This window comes from Sus scrofa, chromosome 13 (genome assembly GCF_054392235.1).
Source record: "Sus scrofa isolate SSC_HxYL_T2T_F1_AM1 chromosome 13, Sscrofa_HxYL_maternal_Yorkshire_Landrace_v2.0, whole genome shotgun sequence".
NCBI lineage: Eukaryota > Metazoa > Chordata > Mammalia > Artiodactyla > Suidae > Sus > Sus scrofa.
The window spans coordinates 43541111-43563619 of NC_139395.1; the positions used below are offsets into that span (position 1 = coordinate 43541111).

Consider the following 22509-nt stretch of genomic DNA (forward strand, 5'->3'; position numbering starts at 1 on the left):
ACTGGAGCCGAACCATTGTGGTTGGTTTCTCTCTTTGGCTTTATTATTTAGGTATACCTTTAAAAAATTATTAAAGTATAGTTGATTTACAGCGTTAATTTCTTCTGTATAGCAAAGTGATTCAGTTATACATATATTTCTTCTTTTTCCTATTCTTTTCTGTTATGGTTTATCACAGGATATGGAATATAGTTCCCTGGTACCATAGGACCTTGTTGTTTATCTATCCTATATATACTAGGTTGCACCTGCTGATCCCGAACTCCCAATACTTCCCTTCTCCGCTCCCCAGCGATACCTTTTAAGAGTTACCTATTCTGGTAAAAGCTGTTTGAAAAAGTAGCTCAGATAGATCTTTGTGGATGATGCAAGTGTTTCTACAGCTGCCCTGGTCACAAGTGGCCTTCGGGGACTTGAAATGTACTTGTTCAAATACTGGGTTTTTTTGCCATACCCTTGGAAAACAGAAGTTCCTGGGCCAGGGATCAAACCCACACCACAGCAGTAACTCAAGCCACAGCAGTGATACCAGATACCCTGCTGTGCCATCAGGGAACGCTTCAAGTACTTGAACTGAATTTGTAATGTTATTTTATTTGAATTAATTCAAATTTACATATAGTAGCCACTTAATGCCTGTAGCCACTGTGGACAATAACAGGTAGGAGTTATAAATTAGAACAGTGCAATTAAAACACAAGCCAGGAGTTCCCGTCGTGGCGCAGTGGTTAACGAATCCGACTAGGAACCATGAGGTTGCGGGTTCGGTCCCTACCCTTGCTCAGTGGGTTAACGATCCGGCGTTGCCGTGAGCTGTGGTGTAGGTTGCAGACACGGCTCGGATCCTGCGTTGCTGTGGCTCTGGTGTAGGCCGGTGGCTACAGCTCCGATTCAACCCCTAGCCTGGGAACCTCCATATGCCGCGGGAGCGGCCCAAGAAATAGCAACAACAACAACAACAACAACAAAAAGACAAAAAGACAAAAAAAAAAAAAAAACCCACAAGCCAAATGACTGCTAGTTTTTACTTTTCTCTGGAACTGTTCTCATGGTCAGGAAAACCTTGCATTTCTACTTTTTAGGGAGGCATTGGGGAAACAGAAACTTGCAGTAAGTTTCTTTTCTTCTTTTTTTTTCTTTTTTTTTTTTTTTTTTTTTTGCCGCATATGCAAGTTTCCAGACTAGGGGTAGAATTGGAGCTGTAGCTACAGGGCTACGCCACAGCCACAGCAACTCGGGATTCAAACTGCATCTGCGACCTACCCCACAGCTCATGGCAGCGCCAGATCCTTAACACACTGAGCGAGGCCAGGGGTCAAACCAGCATCCTCATGGATACTAGTTGGGTTTGTTAACTGCTGAGCCATGAAGGGAACGCCCCCCTTTTCATTTATTTTTATTTTTTGCTTTTTAGGGCTGCACCCATGGCATATGGTAAAGTCTTATAGCCAGTCACTTTTACAGAATAGATGATTTGTTTCTATTTCTAGAAACAAAGGAGAAAATTAAGTATTGCCAGCTTAGTTTTTTTTGTCACATTAAATGTCTGACCTGTCTTTGTGTCATCCTCAGCTGCTGTGTCCTTCACCAGGCTACACTGATCTTATCCACATTTTTCTCTTTTCATCTGAAGGCGCTCCCCTGAAGTCATATATAAAATATTCATCCACTGTTTCTATGGAAAGTGGTTTTTGGAGTGGATTCTTGATGAGTCTGTACATTTATTAGTCAACATTTTATAAAATATTGTGATTGGAAAATAAAGAGCAAATTTGACTACTGTATTCTAAACTCTGGAAAAGCTCTCTCTTCTCTCTCTCTCTTTTTTTTTTTAATTTTTTTTTTTTTTTTTTTTTGGCTGCACGCATGGCATGTGGAAGTTCCCAGGCTAGGGATTAAATCCACACCACAGTTTTAGTATATGTGCTGCCGAAGCGAGCACACACACCACAGCTTTAACCTGCGCCACAGCTACAGCAGCGCCAGATCCTTAACCCACTGTGTCACACATGAACTTCCTGGAAAAGCTCTTTATTTAGTATATTTTTCTTGTGCATATCCTTAGCTATTTCTCAGTACAGGGCATTCCTCTGCCAGAAGCTGGGGGATTCTGAAACTAGAGTTCTAAACATGTAACACAGACACAATCTCCCTTTCAAGAACTTTGTTTGAAGCTAATTGTTCAGGGATGTTCCAGGTCTTCTGTTGGCACTTTTGTTTCACCAGGATGAATCTCATCACATGGAGATGCTGGTTCAGAGACAGGCCTGAGGCAGAGCGTAACAGTGGTTTTCCCAGTGTGGTCCCTGGATCAGCACAGTCAGCATCATATGGAAACTCATTAGAAAGGCACATCCTCCAGCCCTGCCCAGACTTACTAAATCAGAATCTCTGGGGAGGGAGCCAGCAGTTGTGTGTCAGCCAACCCACTTGGTGATTCTGCTAAAATTGAAAATCTGCTGGCCTAATTTTCTGGTGTTCACGCCTCGACTATTCCACTTTATCTTCTGGTCCGTATCATCTCTGGCCAGCCCTGCTATCTCCAAGCTATGTCCCAGCATGGGAAATGTGAGGATAGAAACCTTGTCACCACTTGCCTCGTGGGTGTGATTGGGAAGGTCAAGAAATTCACCTTCTGGGGAGTTCCCGTCGTGGCTCAGTGGTTAATGAACCATGAAGTTGCGGGTTCAATCCCTGGACTTGCTCAGTGGGTTAAGGATCCGGCATTGCCATGAGCTGTGGTGTGGGTTGCAGATGCAGCTTGGATCCTGTGTTGCTGTGGCTGTGGGTGTTGCTGCGGCTCTGGCATAGGCCGGTAGCTACAGCTCAGATTAAACCCCTAGCCTAGAAACCTCAATATGCCATGGGATCGGCCCTAGAAATGGCAAAAAGACAAAAAAAAAAAAAAAAGGAACTCCACCTTCTGGAGTTCCTGCTGTGGCACAACCTGCAACTGCACGCAAGTTTGATCCCCAACCCCGCACTGTGGGTTAAAGTATCTGGTTGCTGAAGCTGCAGTGTAGAGCTCAACTGTGGCTTGGATCTGCTCCCTGGCCTAGGAACTTCCATATGCCATGGGACAGCCAAAAAAAAAAAGAAAGAAAAAAAAAAAAAGAAAGAAATCCACCTTCTGACCTGACCCATCTAAGAGATACCCCTTCTGGAGCAAAGTGATAATATAGCCTGCAAAACAAAGACTCAGTAAAACTGCATCTAATGCAATAAGTGGAATTAAACTGCCTAAGGTGCATGATTAGTGATCCCAGCCAACCTCCAACACCCGCCAGCCGGAAATTCTCAGCGGGTTGTGTGGCTCCCACCTGTCCCTGTCCCGGCTGTGGTCTGGCGCCACCTAGTGGTTGTTGCCTGCTCTAGCTTATTTGTCAAAGAGGGCAGTTCTGGCCCTGCACCTACCTGATTGGAGTTTTCAGGACAGTGGCTGGGATTCCAGGAGTTTCCAGATTCGGTGGTGTATGTTTCATGGGTTAGAAATGGAGTGATTCAGCCTGGCAAATACCTTCTCTTTCCTTCCCTGCTTCTAAAGATGAGGTTGCTTGCTTTTTCCTACCTGGCCTCACCTTCCTTCAAAGGACCTGTGGTGTAAGTTAGCAGTCAAATTATATCCACATGCATGCCAGTGCAAGGGGTTTTTACAGAATTGTCAAAAAATTAAAGAGATACAATGGAGGTAAAATGCCTAGTACATAGAAAGCGCTTTAAAATTGAAAATGCTGGGAGTTCCCCTTGTGGCTCAGCCAATTAGGAACCTGACTAGTATCCATGAGGATATGGGTTCGATTCCTGGCCTCACTCAGTGGGTTAAGGATCCACATTGCCATGATCTGCAGTGTAGGTCGTGACTCAGATCTGGTATTGCTGTGGCTGTGGCGTAGCCCGGTACCCACAGCTCCAATATGTGACCCCTAGCCTGGGAACTTCCATATGCTGCAGGTGCAGCCCTAAAAAAAGCAGGAAAAAAAAGAAAGAAAAAAGAAAATGCCCTTCTCTGTTCCCTATAGGAGAAGAGAAACTGGATGCCACAAGTAGGTGTGCACTCAGCCAACATTAAATAGTGGGGGCGGGTCGTGGCATAATGGCACAAACATGTGGATCAGGCGTCAGACAACCTGGCTTCTACCTGCCCACTTTCTACCTGGGTGAGCCCGGCTGAGCTTTGGAATCCCTGAAATGGAAATGGTAATGTATATAATTGTGGTGTTTTAATGAAGAGATGAAGAAACCCAGAGAGCTGGGAGCAATCCTGGCTGTTAGTTCCAGTGATTCCTGAAAGTAAGCAGTCTCTGCATCCTTGTCATGCTCCATGGTATTGACATGTGACGGGTTTGATTTCTGCCCCATTCATTGCTGAACCCCTCGAGGCTGAAACCTCAAGTATGTCTCTGTGAAAGGCGTGTGGCAAGTGGGGACAGAAAGGAGGCAAATGATGCAGTAACGTGTGGCCGCGTTCTTAGACATCTGTAAAGCCTTTTTTAGTATGTGAAAGTTCTAAATACAGTCCTTGAAACATAGAAGGCAGTCAGCAGATGTTAGGTTTTTTTTCTCTTACTCTGACAAAGCACAAACTAATAAATATAGATATGGGATCCAGTTTCTAAACTCAGGTTTTGTTTTCAGACTTTAGTGAAAACTGGAATTTGAGTCCTTCAGAGCAGAGGAAGACCCCACCCTCATAAGTCTGTGGGGAAGTCCTCATTTTTTTCTTCTTTTTTTGGTAATAAAATAAATGCAGATGCAACATCTGACCTCTTCCCTGGCCTCTAGGTCTGAACATGTGACTCCTCAGCTCTAGGGCTTGACAGCAAGAGAATTTGCCTAGTGAGTTGGGCCCTTTTTTTTTTGCTCTTTAGGGCTGCACCTGAGGTATATGGAAGTTCCCAGGGTAGGGGTGAAATTGGAGCTATAGCTGCCGGCCTATACCACAGCCACAGCAACTCGGGATCTGAGCCACGTCTGTGACTTACACCACAGCTCATGGCAATGCTAGATCCCTGAGACACTGAGCAAGGCAAGGGATTGAACCCATATTCTCATGGATACCAGTCGGATTCATTTCCACTGAGCTACAGCAGGAACTCCTGAGAGTTGGGCATTTTAAAAAATGATGATCTGGAGTTCCCTGGTGGCCTGGCGGCTAAGGAGCTGGCATTGTCACTGCAGCAGCTCAGGTTGCTGCTGTGGCAAATTCAGTGTCTGGCCTGGGAGCTTCCACATGCCGTGGTTGAGGCCAAGGGGAAAAAAATGGTGACTAGGGTGATATCTGCTTATTATTAAAAGTTGGGGAAAGTGTAGGAGAGTGTAAAGAAGCTAATAACTAGCAAACACCCCTTCACCTGCCCCCACCCCAATCAGGCAGATACCATGTATGTCCATTCAGAGGCACTGTCATTCTTGGACAGATTTCCTTTCCAGCCTTTTTTGTTTTTAGGGCCACACCTGCAGTATATGGAAGTTCCCAGGCTAGGGGTCAAATTGAAGCTGCAGCTGCTGGCCTTCACCACAGCCACAGCAACACTGGATCTGACCTGCAGCAGTGACCTACACTGCAGCTTCCGGCAATGCTGGATCCTTAACCCACTGAGCAAGACCAAGGATTGAACCCGAATCCTCAGAGACAACATCGGGTCCTCAGCTGCTGAGCCACAATGGGAACTCCCTCCAGTGTTTTCCCTTTAATTTCTTCTTTACTTAGTTGAAACTTATATTTCTTTTACTTTTCACATTATTACATATGTGTTTTCTTTTTAAAAATTAAGAAGAAAATATTGTTTCTCAGATTATGAAAACATAATTCTAGAAAAAGGAGTTCCTGTGGTGGCGCAGCTGAAATGAATCCGACTAGGAACCATGAGGTTGCAGGTTTGATCCCTGGCCTAGCTCAGTGGGTTAAGGATCTGGCGTTTCTGTGAGCTGTGGTGTGGGTCACAGACGCAGCTCAGATCCTGCATTGCTGTGGCTGTGGCATAGGATAGCAGCTATAGCTCCGATTTGACCCCTAGCCTGGGAACCTCCATATGCTGCAGGTGCAGCCTTAAAAAGCAAAAAAAAAAAAAAAAAAAAAAAAAGACCCTAGAAAAAGTTAATCTAGAAATGTATGAAGCAAAAGTGAATTACTGTGTCATACCATCTTGAGGTACTTAATATTAGAAAAAAATTTTAATGTTGAAAGGTACAAAAGGGTAAGTGAAATTTCCCTGTAATACAATCAACCAGTGCTAACCCCTATTAGTTTTTGTGTGCAGTCTTTCAGTTTTTTTCATATAAATGCTCTGTGGGTCTGTGTGTAAGTTACTGAAATGGAATTGTACTATAAATACAGTTTCTAGCTTGCTTTTTTCACTTACTAATGTAATCTGACTATCCTATACTATAAGCATTTTTTAATACCACTGAAACACTTACTTGAATGGTATTTTTAATGGTTACATATTCCATTCAGATGTTTTATGTGATCATTTCTCTGAGGCTGCCAGTTTGGATCTAAGGAAACATTTGTTCATTTCTGATTCTTTCCTTAAACTATGTCCCAGACAGCCCTGCTGAGTCAGAGATAAACATTTTAGAGGTTCCTCTTCAGGGAGAGTTTATCACTTTACACTCTCCTCTGTAGCTTGCAGAAATATGCAGTGACCGCCCTCACACATGAATGTGATTGTTTAAAAAAAATCTTCATTGTTAATCATAAGTGAAAACGCTCTTGTTTAATTTGTGTTTCTTACAGTGCTAGAGGGTTCAATACTTTTGCAAGTGTAGTGATTTTCCTCTATGATTTCTCAAACAGAGGTGGTCTATCCTTTGTTAAATCAAAAAGCTCATTTCTACTCAGATTCCTCAGAACTTCCTGGATCCCATTCCAGGGAGCAGAGTTGCGTGTTCTCCATGCCTTGGCTCCAAAGCCTGGTCTCTCTAGGCAGTCCTGTGCGTTTCCAGGTGGCCTCCTCGCTCCCTCTAGTGGACTCTCCAGTAGCTGCAGCCTCACTTCCTTTGCTCAGCAGAACCAGTTCATCCCACTGGGACATCCCGGAAGGGAACAGCAGAGCAACGGCGCTCTGCAGACTGGCAGCCAGACAGTGTGTGGACTATTTTCCTGGATGGCTGGGCAGCTCCTCTTAGTGGGGGCTGTTTGTATTCTTGTTTCCTTTGCTGCCAGGGAGGAACTGGAGGCAGCTCTCACTCCGCCTGGGGCACAAGATGGAAAGGATGCTCTAGGTAGTTCTCATTTTCCTTTCTAAAACTTTGAGTCCTCTAGACTATTTATATAGAGGGGAAATGTGTTTTTTGTTTGGTTTGGTTTGGTTTTTTTGCTTTTTAGAATCACACCCCCAACATTTGGAGGTTCCCAGGCTGGGGTCTAATCGGAGCTATAGCTGGCAGCCTATACCACAGCCACAGCAACGCAGGATCTTTTTTTTTTTTTTTGTCTTTTTGTCTTTTGTTGTTGTTGTTGCTATTTCTTTGGGCCGCTGCCGCGGCATATGGAGGTTCCCAGGCTAGGGGTTGAATCGGAGCTGTAGCCACCGGCCTACACCAGAGCCACAGCAACGCAGGATCCGAGCCGTGTCTGCAACCTACACCACAGCTCACGGCAACGCCGGATCGTTAACCCACTGAGCAAGGGTAGGGACCGAACCCGCAACCTCATGGTTCCTAGTCGGATTCGTTAACCACTGCGCCACGACGGGAACTCCAGCAACGCAGGATCTTTAACCCACTGAGCAAGGGCAGGGATCAAACCCGAAACCTCATGGTTCCTAGTCTGATTCATTTCTACTGCACCACAACGGGAATTCCCTAGACATGCATTCTTGTTAACTGGAAAACGCTGTGAAAGTTCTAGACTCCGAATGTCCTTGAACAACTTTGGGACGGGGGCAGGAGGGAAACTTTGGAGAGCTGAAGATTTCTAACATATGCCCCATTGCCCTTTACACTGTCTCATGCCACTAAAGTTTGCTTCAGGAAGTAAAAATAATACCTAGTCATTGCAGAAAAAGAACTAATAAAGATTGCCATGTCCGATACTCAGAGATAACAACTGTTCACATTTGGTGTATATCTGTGTATGTGCGTCCACGTAATTTTGTGATCATATGTGTATATCCATGTCTGTGTACATACACACAGATGTTTTAACCCTATTTTTAAGTATTTTATTTTATTTTTGCTTCTTAGGGCTGTACCTGAGGCGTATGGAAGTTCCCAGACTTGGGGTCAAATTGGAGCTGTAGCTGCTGGCCTGTGCCACAGCCACAGCAAGGAGGAACCCGAGCTGCATCTTCAACCTGCACAGCAACACCGGATTCTTAACCCACTCAGCGAGGCCAGGGATCAAACCCACATCCTCATGGATACTGGTCGCGTTCGTAACCCACTGAGCCAAAATGGGAACTTCCATTTTAAAGTATTTGAAATATCTCTCCATGCCATTAAACATTTTTAGAAAACACAATCTTTAATATGGCTTTGTAAATTATAGCATGTACACATGCTATAATGTATCTGATAAGAATTAGACATTTGGTGACAGTTATTTTTGGAAGCTATTAAAATGATTGCCAAGATGAAGGTCCTTTAAACAATCTGACTCTTATTATTTTCTTAGCATAAATTCCTGCAGTAGAATTTTTGGGTCAAAATAATCCAAACTTTCTAAATTCTGTTGAAATTCAATATTAAGTTTATCTTTAAAAGCTTGTTTGGGGAAGTTTCCATCTTGGCTCAGGGGTTCACGAACCTGACTAGTATCCATGGGATGCAGGTTTGATCCCTGGCCTCGCTACAGCTCCAGTTCACCCCCTAGCCTGGGAAGCTCTGTGTGCCCTGGGTGCAGCCTTAAAAAGACAGAAAAAGAAAAACAGAATTTAAAAAGTCTGTTTGGGAAGCCCCTGGTGGTCTAGAGGTTAAGGATCTGGTGCTTTCACCCCTGTGATATTCTCAACAGAGTGGAACGAGTCTGTCTGCAGTGTTATTACTTACACTGAGTGTAACCTTTGCCAGTCAGATAGATAAAACTTGGGATATTATTTTAACTTGCAGTTTTTAAAAAGCATGAGGAAAGTGCAAAACTCTTTTATATACATTGGTCTTTCATACTACTTTTGTCAGTTATCTTTGCCCAGTTTTAAAATTTTGGACTGGGAATTGAGTTCTTTGCATATTGGGGGTAAGTTCTTTTTGACATATGGGACAGATGTTCTTCCTAGTTTGTCATTTGCCTTATGTGTTTCACCCAAAGAAATTGTGCGGGTGCAGTTTAAAAACTATTAGAAAATGGAGTTCCCGTCATGGCTCAGTGGTTAACGAGTCCGACTAGGAACCACGAGGTTGCAGGTTCGATCCCTGGCCTTGCTCAGTGGGTTAAGGATCCGGCGTTGCTGTGAGCTGTGGTGTAGGTCACAAACACAGCTTGGATCTGACATTGCTGTGGCTGTGGCGTAGGCCAGCGGCAACAGCTCCAATTGGACCCCCCAGCCTGGGAACTTCCATATGCCGCAGGAGCAGCCTAGAAAAGGCAAAAAGACAAAAAACAAACAAACAAATAAACAAAAAACTGTTAGAAAGTACCATAAGTAATAACTTAATTTACATACCAACCAGAAGGCATAAACATTTGTATGTTACCATTTTGGCTCTTTTTTTTATATGGCCACACCTGCGGCATATGGAAATTCCTGGTCCAGAGATTGAATCTGAGCAGCTGTGACCCAGGTTGCAGCTGCAGCAACACCAGGCTGGGGATCAAACCGGTGCCCCTCCAGCAACCTAAGCCATTGCAGTTGGATCCTTAACCCTCTATGCCTTAGTGGGAACTCCTTGCCATTTTGGCTTATTTTTTATAAAGGAAATAAAATATTAGAGATAAGTTGTCATCGTCTTGGTCCCCCATCCCGTCCCATTGCTCCGTTCTCCAAGGCAGCTGCTATTATGAACTGAGGTATGGATCCTTCTGGTCCCAACTTTTATACTGTTACCACATATACACGAATCAATAAACAATATGTAGGAAGAGTTTGTGTGTGTATGCACGTGAGCTTGCTTTAACTGACATATTCGTTCTCTCTCATATGAACGCATTGTTAAGCAGTTTTCCTCATTTGCACATGAGTATGTTCAGTTCAATTCATAATGATACCTACAGATCTAGTCCTTTTATTTTGATTGCTGTGTAGTATCATATCCATTGACGGTAACTCCAAATTCTTCCTCAATGTGCTTATCAACCTTTCCATATTGGAGAACACCGAAGAGGCTCTGAGTGATGTTTTGCTTTGTTTTTTTCCTTTTTTTTTTTTCTTTTTTGGCCACCCATATGGTGGCATATGGAGTTCCTGGGCCAGGGATCAGATTCGAGCTGTAGGTACAGCAATACCAGATCCTTAACCCACTGTGCTGGGCCAGGGATTGAACCTGTGTCTCACTGCTCCCAAGACGCCATGGATCCCATTGTGCCACAGCAGGAACCCCGTGTTCTGGGCTTCTTAGTTTTCATTTCAGGACGGCAGTGACCATCCATACACTGCACACTGCATCCTGCACACGGGGGCGGGGGGGGTCTTCTCAAGGGGTGTCCCTATCAGTGTGTTGTGGGTAAAGTCAATTTTCAGCTTAGCTGGCTCTCACCTATTCTTCCCCAAGTCAAGCCATTTGACACTCTCACCAGCAGTATGGAAGGGACCCTCTCATCTCACACCTTCACCAAGACAGGGAGTCAGTCATCAGACTTGGTAATTTTGCCCATCTGGGAATGAGTCGTCTTCTGATGGTGGTTGTAATTTGCTTGTGGGATTGAACATCTTTTTAAATGGCTATTGCCTAGAGTTTAAAAAGTTTTGTAATAGGGAAGAACCTTTGTGGTTTTTGTTTTTGTTTTGGTCTTTTTTTGTCTTTTTAGGGCCGCACTGGTGGCATATGGAGCTTCCCAGGCTAGGGGTCTAATCGGAACTGTAGCTGCTGGCCTACTCCACAGGCACAGCAACGCGGGATCTGAGCCACTGCATCTGTGACCTACACCACAGCTCACAGCAACACCAGATCCTTAACCCTCTGAGCAAGGCCAGGGATCCAACCCACAACTTCGTGGTTCCTAGTCGGATTCATTTCCTCTGTGCCACAATGGGAACTCCCCTTCGTATTCTTTTTACAAATTAATTACTAGGGGGATGTTGCCTTTAATCTTAAATTAGACATCACGGCCCATTTCTGGGAACCCTGCCACCCAGGTAATGAGCATGTTTAGCTCACAGGAAACCTCCTGACCAGGCCCACCTGTCTATGGCTGCAGGTAGGCAGAAATGAACACATTCCTGATGGAACCAGGAAGTGTTTGACTTTACTCCTTCCCCTTTGGGTATAAAAGAAGCCTGGGAATTCCTGCTGTGGCCTGGGATTGCTGCGTGTCTTGGAAGCACTGGGACGCATGTTCGATCCTCAGCACAGTGGGTAAGGATCTGGCATTGCTGCAGCTGAGGCTTAGGTTACAACTGTGACTCGGATCTGATCCCTGGCCTGGGAACTCCATATGCCGCAGAGCGGCCAAAAAAATAAAAGAAGAAGAAGCCTGAATTCTAACTTGGGCAAGATGGTTCTTTGGGATATGAGTCCACCATCTTCTTGGTCTGCCAACTTTCCGAATAAAGTCACTATTCCTTGCCGCAACAACTCATCTCTCAATTTATGGGCCTCTTGTGTGTCAAGCAGCATGAGCTTGAACTTGGGACAGTTTTCTTTTCTCTGTACCTTCCTTTGTTCCTTTTTCCCATTGGGCTTCCTGTCTTTTTCTCAGGATTGTCACCCTTCTTTATAGGCTGTGGATGCTCCTCCCTTGCTGTGTGTTGTCACCATCTTCTCACCGCTGACTTGCCTTTCCTTCTAGTCCATTTATTGCCCTTGATTAAACTGTTCCCTAGCCCTTTTACTCTGAGGCTGAATTGAAATTACCGTTTCATCCTCAAGGAACGTAGCACATCCCAGAGCATGAGAATATTCTAAAGGAACCAGTCAGAGGATTGGGGAAATATTGAGGTAACAGTGAATCTGGCAGCAATTGACACCATGCAGAGGGTCTGACCAGGCTGGGAGAAGGACAGAGCCTTCCTAATAAGCTTGGTGTAGAGGCAGGAAAAGGGACCATCCATGGATGGAAATCCTTACCATGCCAAAGTCAAAGCCAGCTGCCTATATATTCTCATAATAGCTTTTGTTTTTCACACCGAGGCCTTTAGTCCATCTGGAGGATTTTGCTTTCATCGTTGAATTTATTTCCATTTTTGTGGCGTTCCCCCTTCACTGATGCTTTCAAAGTCCTCTCTGAGTTCCATCCAACGAGTTTTCACAGGCAGTCTCTCCTGTTACCTGGTGCTCTTTTCCTGCTCTGGGGTGTCACAGGCAAAGACACCCATTGTGTATGGATGGGATTTCTCCGTCTCAAGCACTGTTAATGTTTGTGACATTTGTGGTTTGGGTTTCAGGTGGACGTTAGCCCTCAGGGGCTTGTTTCTACTAGTGTTTAGAACTTACTCTGTTTTTTGTTTTGTTTTGTTTTGTTTTTTCAGTCTTTTTAGAGCTGCACCTGCAACATATGGAAGTTCCTAGGCTAGGAGTCTAATTGGAGCTGTAGTCTCTGGCCTACATCACAACCACAGCAATGTGAGATCCGTCTACAACCTACACCACAGCTCACAGCAACACCGGATCCTCCATCCACTGAGTGAGGCCAGGGATCGAACCCACATCCTCATGGATACTAGTCGGGTTCGTTACTGCTGAGCCACAACAGGAACTCCCAGAATTTCATTCAGTTCTTGAACCTCCCATGTAGTCTGTTTGAGTATGTTTTGTACATTGCCCTGGAAATACTCTCAGATCTGGGGTGGCTGCTGTGTACAGATCCAGGGCCTCCTGTAAAGATGGCTCCCACGTACCTTGAACAGGTGGCCCGCTGTGTTTTTTCGTAAGGGAGCCAGGCCCTGGATGAAGTGTGCTGGCCTGGCTCTATGGAAACTGAAGTTACACCTAAGGAGTCAGGGTGTTCTGAATTTTTCACATTCCTTCCCACCCCTTTAGATCAAGAGAAAACGAGAGCAATCCATTATCTTTCCAATAGTATGTGTTTTCAGATGAAAAAAGTTATGAAAATAAGGGCTGGCCAATTTATAGGACTTTCCTGATAGGATGTCCTCAGTGTTCCCTGGAGAACATGTGACAGTCCCCAGTGCCGGTGGGGGGAGGGGGGGACAGCAGCTTCACAGGAGACTGCTGCCCGGTACCTCCCACATGTGGATGCCTCTGATCTGTCACCAGATATCTCACTGGCTTCTTTCCCAGTTGAGAGGAGGTGCGAGGACTGTATAGCGTGGTTGCCAAGCTGGCTGTAATCTTCCTGCCAGGCAGCCCCCCCCACACCCAAGGGAACCCTGTCTTCTGTCCTTACCGTCCATTGCCAAGGACCACAGCCGCTTGCAGGAGCCAGAAACCATTGTGGATAGTTGGCATATTCTGCATGTTTATTTCTGCTTAAAAAGATTTTGTGCAGAATAGACCTGTGGTTGCCAAGGGGGACGGGGAGGAAGGGGGTGGTTGTGGAGCTTGGGGTTAATAGATGCAAACTATTGCCTTTGGAATGGATTAGCAATGAGATCCTGCTGTGTAGCCCTGGGAGCTATGTCTGGTCATTTATGATGGAGCCTGATAATGTGAGAAAATAGAATGTGTACATGTATGGGTAACTGGGTCACCATGCTGTACAGTAGGACAGAAATTATATTGGGAAATAACTATTAAAAAAATAATGATCATTTAAAAAAAAGATTTTGCCTTTCTTTTCTCTTTTTTCACTGCCGATTAACATTTTCTTTCTACCCTGCCTATGTGTTTTTTCCTTAGGCCGGAAGCTGAGAGGAAAAGCCTTCTATTTTGTCAACGGCAAAGTGTTTTGTGAGGAAGACTTCCTGGTGAGTTTGTTCACCCAAATGTCCCCGCCTCAAGGTCCAGGCGGGGAGTGTGCAGAGAGGCCAGCTCACCAGAAGAAGGTGCTTCCTGTCCATGGTCCCCAGTGCACTGTTGGAGAAGGGGGTCTGACCTTCCTTCTGCAGATGCATGGGGTGGCCCACGTTCCTGGGCAGATGGCAAATAGCAGAGCTTTGATCTTCTCAGGGATTTTTAGGTCACCGGGCCTGCCCTCTTGTTGCTCTGTCCCTTTCTGCCAACTACCCCCAGCTCTTAAATCTCACTCTGGGAGCCGGGCCCTCCTTATTCTCATCCTGCCTGCCTCTGCCACACACTGAAGGGCCATCCATTTGCCAGTAACAACCAGATCTGAACTCCTACCCTGTCGGTCCCTCAGAGGCCAACCACTGACATCTCCCTGCCCACTGGACAGTCCCCAGAGTTGGCCCCCCAGTCCTCCCCCACCACCCCTCCCACTCTGCTCAGAAGTCTCCTTGGACCTTAACTCTGAGAACAGTGTCCTGGATTCCTCCTCGACCCTTCTTCCTTCCTGTCTCATCCAGAGGGTGGCCAAGCATCAAGCCTGGTGCCACCACGTCCTCCCTGGCCTGCTTGGCTGGGCCCCCACATGGCTGCATGGTATCAATGCCCAGGCCTCAGTCTCCAGGGTCCAAAGCATGCATAGAAGCTGCAGTCTGGGCAGCCTTCCCTGCAGCCTCACATCTGGCTCACTCTGGGGCTTGTGGTTCTCTGCAAGCCTTCAGCCCCGTCCTTTGCGCCTTAGCCAGCCCTGTGTCCCTTGCTTGAGTGTCTTCACCCTTCCTTTGCCTGGATCACCAGACAGCCTTTGCATCCCCTGTCCTACTGTGGATCGCCCCTCCTCTGTGCTGCCCTGGGCTTGCCCTGGCCAGCGGTTAGGACATGCCTGTCCATCTACAAGTCTTTCCCTGACTTTACCGTAAGTTCCTAGGGAGGGAAGAACACACTGCTTCACTCACCTTGACACCTTCAGATCCTAACACACTGCCGAGCATAGAGTGATGCCCAGTCAATAAGATGACTGATGTGAGACCCAGAGGTGGCTCAGGGCCAGCTTCTTTGTGGCTATGTAGGTTGACTCATTATGACTCTTGCTTGCCAGTCACAGACAAACAAACCCAAAATGGCTTAAGTGAAAGGAAATTCATTCTTGCATACCCTCAGGGGTCATTTCCTCCCATATCTTTGCATCATTCTCAGGCACTGTGTATGTGATTGTCAGATGGTGGCGGCACACCAGAATTGACTGTCTCCCAGTTTTTCCTCCTTTTTTTCTTTTTTTGTCTTTTTAAGGCTACACACGCAGTATATGGAGATTCCGAGGCTAGGGGTCAAATCAGAGCTGGCTTTTTACCAGTCCCAGACTTGATTTTGAATCCTGCCCTTACCCTGAATAGGCTGTGTGACCTTGAGAATGTCCCTTAACCTCTCTGAGCTTCCCTTTGCTTCCATTTGAGAAATGGCATAACAGAAACCTTGCAGAACTATTTGGAAACAGCGTGATAGTCTGAGACTTGAGCATGTATCAGAATCCTCTGAAGGGCTTGTGAAACCCATATGGCTGGACCCTACCCCCTGAGTTTCCAACTCAGTTGGTCTGGGGTGGAGGCCGAAAATTTGCACTTCTGACAAGTTCCCAGCTGATGTCAGGGAACTCCGTTTTGAGAAGCACTGGGTGAGAAACTAACGATGCTCTCTGCACAGCCTCTGACGGGGAGCCTGGCATGTCATGGCTGCCAGCGCTCAGCTGGTAAGAGGGCAGCAGCATTAGCTTTTGTAATGACTTTTGTGGCAGGGGATATTCGTGACTCATCACCCGATTGTCCACGGGAAAATGACAGGTTCCTGTGTAAGGCGACACCGCTTTCTGAGAACTTTGGGGTCCTCGTGACTGGCAGGGCAGTAGCTAGATTCCTCTGCCCTGCCTGTGGTTAACTTTCTTTTCTCTTTCCTCTGCAGTACTCTGGTTTCCAGCAGTCTGCTGACAGGTGTTTTCTTTGTGGACATCTGATTATGGACATGGTGAGTAGGGCCGGCCAAACAAGGTGATGGCATGGTGGGAGGGGGAGGCAGTCACAGAAAACAATGAATAATTGAGAACACTGTTTCCTACCTTGTTTGTGGTTACAGCTGGTTTTATTCGAAGAAGACCCTAGGCAGCATGCTTGCCTGCCCTAGTAGAGCCCACCTTGGGCTTTTTTCCGTATTAGCATCCTGTGCCATCCGGTCCACACAGTGTCGGGTTTCTGGTGACACACTGTCCTCTGGGCTGCTCACATCATACCAGCCTCCCTCTGATTTTCTGGGGTCCTCGTGGCATCCCAGGCAAGATGCCAAATGGGTGGGGTTTAACTGCAGACATCGCAGCTACCGGCATCAGATGCAGAAAGCCAGATCATCACCGTTGTTTTATCCCCATGTCCGTTCCAGCTTAATCATTTCCTCAGGTGAGGTTTTGGGGCCCATCGTTAGCTTTGAGATGGTGGAAGAGGGAGCAGGTTTTAGACACTCTGTTCTGAGCTTGTCCTGGGCCTCAGGGCCTTTATCTCTTTGGGGGGGACAGTTCTTCCTTCCTGGCCTCCTCATAGGGAGAGGTTGTGAGGTTAATAAAGACAGAGATCACAGTCTGTCTCAGAGATCCAGTGGTTCACCAAATTTCACTAAGATATTGGTCCGAGAAAAGCATTAGATGACGTTCTTTTAGCTGAAAGACTTAAATCCCTCTCTAAGCTGATTAATTCCACTCTGGAGAAAGGAGTTGCTAGTCATTGGTATTTCTTTTTCTTTTACCTTTTTTTTTTTTTTTTTTTTTTTTGTCTTTTTGCTATTTCTTTGGGCCGCTCCCGAGGCATATGGAGGTTCCCAGGCTAGGGGTCAAACCGGAGCTGTAGCCACCAGCCTACGCCAGAGCCACAGCAACTCGGGATCCGAGCCACGTGTGCAACCTACACCACAGCTCACGGCAATGCCGGATCGTTAACCCACTGAGCAAGGGCAGGGACCGAACCCGCAACCTCATGGTTCCTAGTCGGATTCGTTAACCACTGTGCCACGACAGTAACTCCCTCTTTTACCTTTTTGATTGAGAAACCCTGCAGCGAGTGCGCCTCTTTAAGTGTACAGCTGAATGAATTTTAATATATGTATAAACTGATGTGTGAACACCATGCAAATCAGGGTCTAGAACATTCCCCACATTCCAGAAAGACCCACTTCCACAAAAAGACCCACCATCCTGACCTCTATTGCCCCAGATTTGTTTCACTGGTCCTGGAACTTCATACAGAGGGACTGATCCTATAGAGATGCCTTTGCGCCTGCCTGTTCTCACTCAGAAAAGTGTTTTGGAGATTCACCCACGTTGTTGGCATGTTGGAGCTCATTTATTCTCATTGCTAAGTAGAATTCCATTTATGGATATAGCACCCTTTTTTTAATCCATTCTCCTGCAGATGGCAGTTTGGAAGTTTTTGGCAATTTATGAATAAGCTGCCATGAACACTCTTATGCTTCTCTCTTTCCCTCTTTCTTTTTTTTTTGGCCATGACCGTGGCATGTCCAAGTTCCTAGGCCAGGGATCCAACCTGAGCCACAGCAGCAACAACACCGGATCCTTAACCCACTGCACCGTAAGAGAATTCCCTTCTGTGTGTCTTTGTTGGGCACTCATTTCTGCTGGTTTTATGCTGACAGGTATAAAACAGTGAACCAAAACCATCTCTGTTTGTGAATAGAACTTGCTGCCGTTCAGGCTCTGACACAGCACAGCACAGCTTGGCCCTGTGAGCATTCCATTGGCCACGAAGGCCTTCCTAGGGACATGGCTGGAGGGCCAGGCAGGAGCCACGGAGCCACACACCCTCACCCCTGCCTTCCCCAAGCGCTTGCTTGAGTCCACAGGGCTCTGTTTCTTTTATATATATATTTATTTTTTTGGCCGCTCCTGCAGCATGCAGAAATTCCTAGGCCAGAGATTGAACATGTACCACAGCAGTGACCCAAGCCACAGCAGTGACAACGCCAGATCCTTAACCCACTGAACCACCAGGGAACTCCCATGGGCTCCATTTCTTTAGCACATTTTGTCCTTGATTTTAGAGCCCTTCTGACAAACCCAGTACATATGAGGCCAACAGTGTCCCCGTTTAGGAACATGACTCTACCCTGTTCTTATTTCTGGATATCCTGCCCTCTTGTTCCTTGGGGTATCTTATTTATCTATTGCTACATGACAAGCCACCCAAAACTTAGTGGTTTAAAACAGTGGTGATTTATCATTTGCCATGATTCCATGGGTCAGGAATTAGGTCAAGGCTGCACCGGGTGATTCTTCTGCTCCATATGGCATTGCCTGTGGTCATTTACTCAGCTGTGTTCAGCTGGTGGCACAAGATGACCTCTCACCCTCCAGGCCCCTCTCCCTGGGGCTGCTAATCTTATTCAGTAGTTTAGCTTAGACGTCCTTTCAGCAAGAGAGAAGAAGTAGAAGCTGCTAGTTTTCTTGCATCCTTGACTTAAAACTTCCAGGACAGCCTTTCTTCCTCATTCTGTTGATCATAAAGTCACAAAGCCAGTCCCCGATTCAGAGGCAGGGGGACAGAGTCACCTTGTCGTGATGCGGGTCAGCCTGGGCACACAGGCGAGAGGGAACTGAGTTTTGGTGACCATCTCTACCCCATGGGCTAACACTAAGTTGCCCCTGGATTCTTGCCGGTCTGCTCTTGGACTTGAACACTTTTAGTGACTGTCTGTCTGCTAGTGACACTTAGTTTTAAAAATAGAACCCTTGGAGTTCCCATCGTGGTTCAGCAGTTACTGAACTTGACTAGTATCCATGAGGATGCAGGTTCAGTCCCCAGCCTCACTCAGTGGGTTAAAGATCTGGCATTGCTGTGAGCTGTGGTATAGGTTGCAGACATGGCTCGGATCCCACGTTGCTGTGGCTGTGGTGTAGGCCAGCGGCTACAGCTCTGATTCAACCCCTGGCCTGGGAACCTCCATATGCCTGGAGTGTGGCCCTAAAAAGACCAAAAAAAAATATATATATATATATGTATATATGTATATATATATAGCACCCTTAATTGCCACCAAGAATGAGAATAATACAGAGAAAGAGTCCTTCAGCTCCCCTTCTTGGATCTCCAGTAGAACCCCAGTTGTCCGGTCTTGGTGTAAATTGTCTCTGCCCCTCTTTATACATAGAGGTGGATCCTCTGGGCTTGGAGGGGGTAACTGGCCTTTTCCCACATTAAAAAAACCCAGCAGCAGATGATGACAGCTAGTCAGAATGCCCCACCGTGTGGGTTAAATTAATTGAAGGGTCTCTTTCTGCCAAGACAGCCTTAGGCTGAGGGTAAAGTCCATCCCAAGGTCCAGATGGCCAAGTGGATTTTGAAGCCCGGCCGGTTGTTCTTCCCACGTTGGCAGCTTGGGGAGCCGGGGAGGTTAGTGAAATCCCAGAGGGAATGAGGAAGCTTGAAAGCTGGGCTTTCAGAGGAGGACTGGACTAGCAAGAAGTCCTCTCGGTGCCCTGGGCAGCAGCGTGTGAGGTGTGGCATTGGCCTCTACAGGCAGCAGGCAGGTGCAGGAAGGAGCCAGGACACAGCGTGCTTTCCCACGGGCCTCACGACTCTCTGCCAAAGGTTCTCCTTGGTTCCAGGTCCCCTTCACCTGCCTGCTGGAAGCCGTTTTGTGTCCCCACCCAGATGCTGATCACCATTCTGTACATTCCTTGACGGTGGGCCTTTTGGTGCCACCTTGCTGGTGTGGTTGATTCCGTGGGTCTGTTTGGGCAAAGTTTCACAGCGTAGGTAATTACATAAATGAGTCTCCTACTGAGACATCAAAGTGCTTTCAACTGCAAATTATAGAAAGCCCAGGCTCGGAGTTCCCGTCGTGGCACAGTGGTTAACGAATCCGACTAGGAACCATGAGGTTGCGGGTTCGATCCCTGCCCCTTGCTCAGTGGGTTAAGGATCCGGCGTTGCCGTGAGCTGTGGTGTAGGTTGCACACGCGGCTCGGATCCCGAGTTGCTGTGGCTCTGGTGTAGGCCGGTGGCTACAGCTCCGATTGGACCCCTAGCCTGGGAACCTCCATATGCCGCGGGAGCGGCCCAAGAAATGGCAAAAAGACCAAAAAAAAAAAAAAAAAAAAAAAAAAAGCCCATTGCTGAGGTAGAGCCTGAGAATGTACATTTTTAACAAGTTTCCAGCAGATGCAGATACTGCAGGACCAGGGACCATACTTGCAGAACCACTCACATAATAGGAAAAATGGCTTTTTTTCACTTAAGAGGCTTGGAGGGAGTTAAACTGCCAACTCACTGACGCCACCAAGGACATTCTCTTCCATCTCCTCTCTCTCCCACCCTCTGCATCTAGGCTCTGTCCTGGTTTCAGGACAATTCCAGGTATCAGTCACATCCAGATTAGATGACGCTGAGAGGAAGAAGGTGCACAGGGCTTTCTCATCACTGGGTTTAAAAGCAGCAACAACAAAGGGGCCTTGCTTACACTTGGATTTGAGATAATTAGGGGCCGAGTTACAGCTGCCGGATTATCACACTTCTGAGTAAAAGCTGCTTAGAAGGGCCCCCAGAAGGGAGAAGTTAAGAGGTTTTTTCTGAGCTTTGCCATTTCCTGGTGGAGTTTCATTTCATCTTTCCATGTCTTTGCTACTTCCCAAGTCTGAGGTGGATCCCTTCATGGCCCTGCTTTGCAGCATTTCCTGCAGAGAATGATGGACGTTTTTTTGATAGAGAAGCCTCCCTCCTAGAAGTTTATGAAGTACAGGAGAAGGATCCTATTTGGTTTCCTCCTGTTTTGGGTTTTTGGTGTTTTTTTTTTTTTTTTTCAGATTAAAAAAATATAGTTGATTTACAACATTCTGTTTAATTTCTGCTGTACAGCAAAGTAACCCAGTTATTTATACACACACACACACACACACACACACACACACATATATATATACCTTCTTTTTCTCATATTATCCTCCACCATGTTCCATCACAAGTGACTAGATATAGTTCCCTGTGCTATACAGCAGGATCTCATTGCTTGTCCACTCCAAATTCAGTCGTTTGCATCTACGAACCCCTAGCTCCCAGGTTTCCTCCTGTTGATACATGTAACTAGGTTAGCCTTTCCTGCCCCATCATCTTGGTCCAGGTAAACTGGGATAAGGGTGTTTCAGGAGGCCGTTGTTCACACGGTCCTTTGGCCTGATATGTCTCTCCCTCCCACTGGCCCTTTCTTCCCCGTAATTTGTGCTGAACCCTGGCCTCTTCCTTTGCACCCTCAGATCCTGCAGGCCCTAGGGAAGTCGTACCACCCCGGTTGTTTCCGCTGTGTCATCTGTAACGAGTGCTTGGATGGGGTGCCCTTCACTGTGGACTCAGAGAACAAGATCTACTGTGTCCGGGATTATCACAAGTAAGGAAGAATGGAGTGAGAGGAGCCACAGGGATAGGCCATAACAGCTGAAGCTCAGCAGAGGGAAGGATGGAAACCTGCCGAGGGGTGTCTGCGGAGGCGTGTCTGCAGGCTGCTTGAGAGCGTGCAGTGGTTTTGAGGGGTGCAGCTGGGGCCTCGGGGGTCAGCGGATGCCAAGGCAGAAAGGAACTGGTTAAAGAATTCTGCTTGGGATTTCCCTGGTGGTCTAGTGGTGAGGACTCAGTGCTTTCATCATTGCAGCCTGGGCTTAGCCCCTGGTCTGGGAACTGAGATCCCATATCAAGCCACTGCACTCTGCCTCCCCTTCGCCCCCACCGCAAAAAAAGAGTTAAGTTTGCTGGAAAATCCTATAATCAGACCAAAAACCCTATAATCAGATATCTGGCTAGGCCTCTGGAGGAATCTCCCAAGCCCTGTGGCTCCAACTTTACCAGACTTCAAAAAGCACCAATTCAGGGCTGGTCTTCACCACCCTTGGTTTGCCTGGGCCTGTATGAGGCACCCTGAGGCAGTAAACACACAGATCAGCCTCTGTCCCTGGTAGGGGGAGAGGAGCCCAATGCACTTGTTACCTCTGGGGAACAGTCAAGAAGCAATACTCCCAGGAGTGAGCCAGGCCCATCTTCACAGCAGAAGGATTCACATGAAGAGTGATGGGGGTGGGGTCAGGCCAGCAAGGAAGGCTCTAGGCTCATCTCCCAGAAACACCACAAATGCGCGTCCCTGCTTCCTTTCTTCTCCCCCCAGGGTGCTGGCCCCCAAGTGCGCAGCCTGTGGCCTTCCCATCCTTCCACCCGAGGTAAGATACTTTTTCAGCTCTGCTCCTAGGGTTTTCCAAGACGTGACTATCTACCTGGGTCATTTGCCAGATCTGCACTGCCCTTCTGCCTTTTAAGAAATCCTTCCAATATCTAAACTCTGGGATAAGTGCATCCTCGCCAAGAGGCCTCTTCTCATTAGCTGCCTTTCCCACCCCAAGGCCCTTCTTGAACCCTATTTGTCCCTGCTTTCTTTTTTTCTTTTTACAGCCACACCATGGCATATAGAAGT

At 46.8% G+C, this 22509-nt stretch overlaps 1 protein-coding gene across 2 annotated transcripts in view; it reads left to right on the forward strand.

The window, feature by feature from the left end:
* The window catches only part of LIMD1 (LIM domain containing 1), an 84014-nt gene that overhangs the window by 54885 nt on the left and 6620 nt on the right, over positions 1–22509 (forward strand). The window contains exons 3-6 of one of the 2 annotated variants that reach the window (XR_014822946.1): positions 13900–13967; positions 15961–16023; positions 21308–21438; positions 22207–22507. Coding sequence is in view for 1 of the 2 variants with exons in the window: in XM_021068638.2 (XP_020924297.1) it covers positions 13900–13967; positions 15961–16023; positions 21308–21438; positions 22207–22258 (314 nt within the window). In the remaining variant the exon portion in view is untranslated. The remainder of the gene's footprint in view (positions 1–13899; positions 13968–15960; positions 16024–21307; positions 21439–22206; positions 22508–22509) is intronic. The other variant, XM_021068638.2, reaches the window with a different exon arrangement.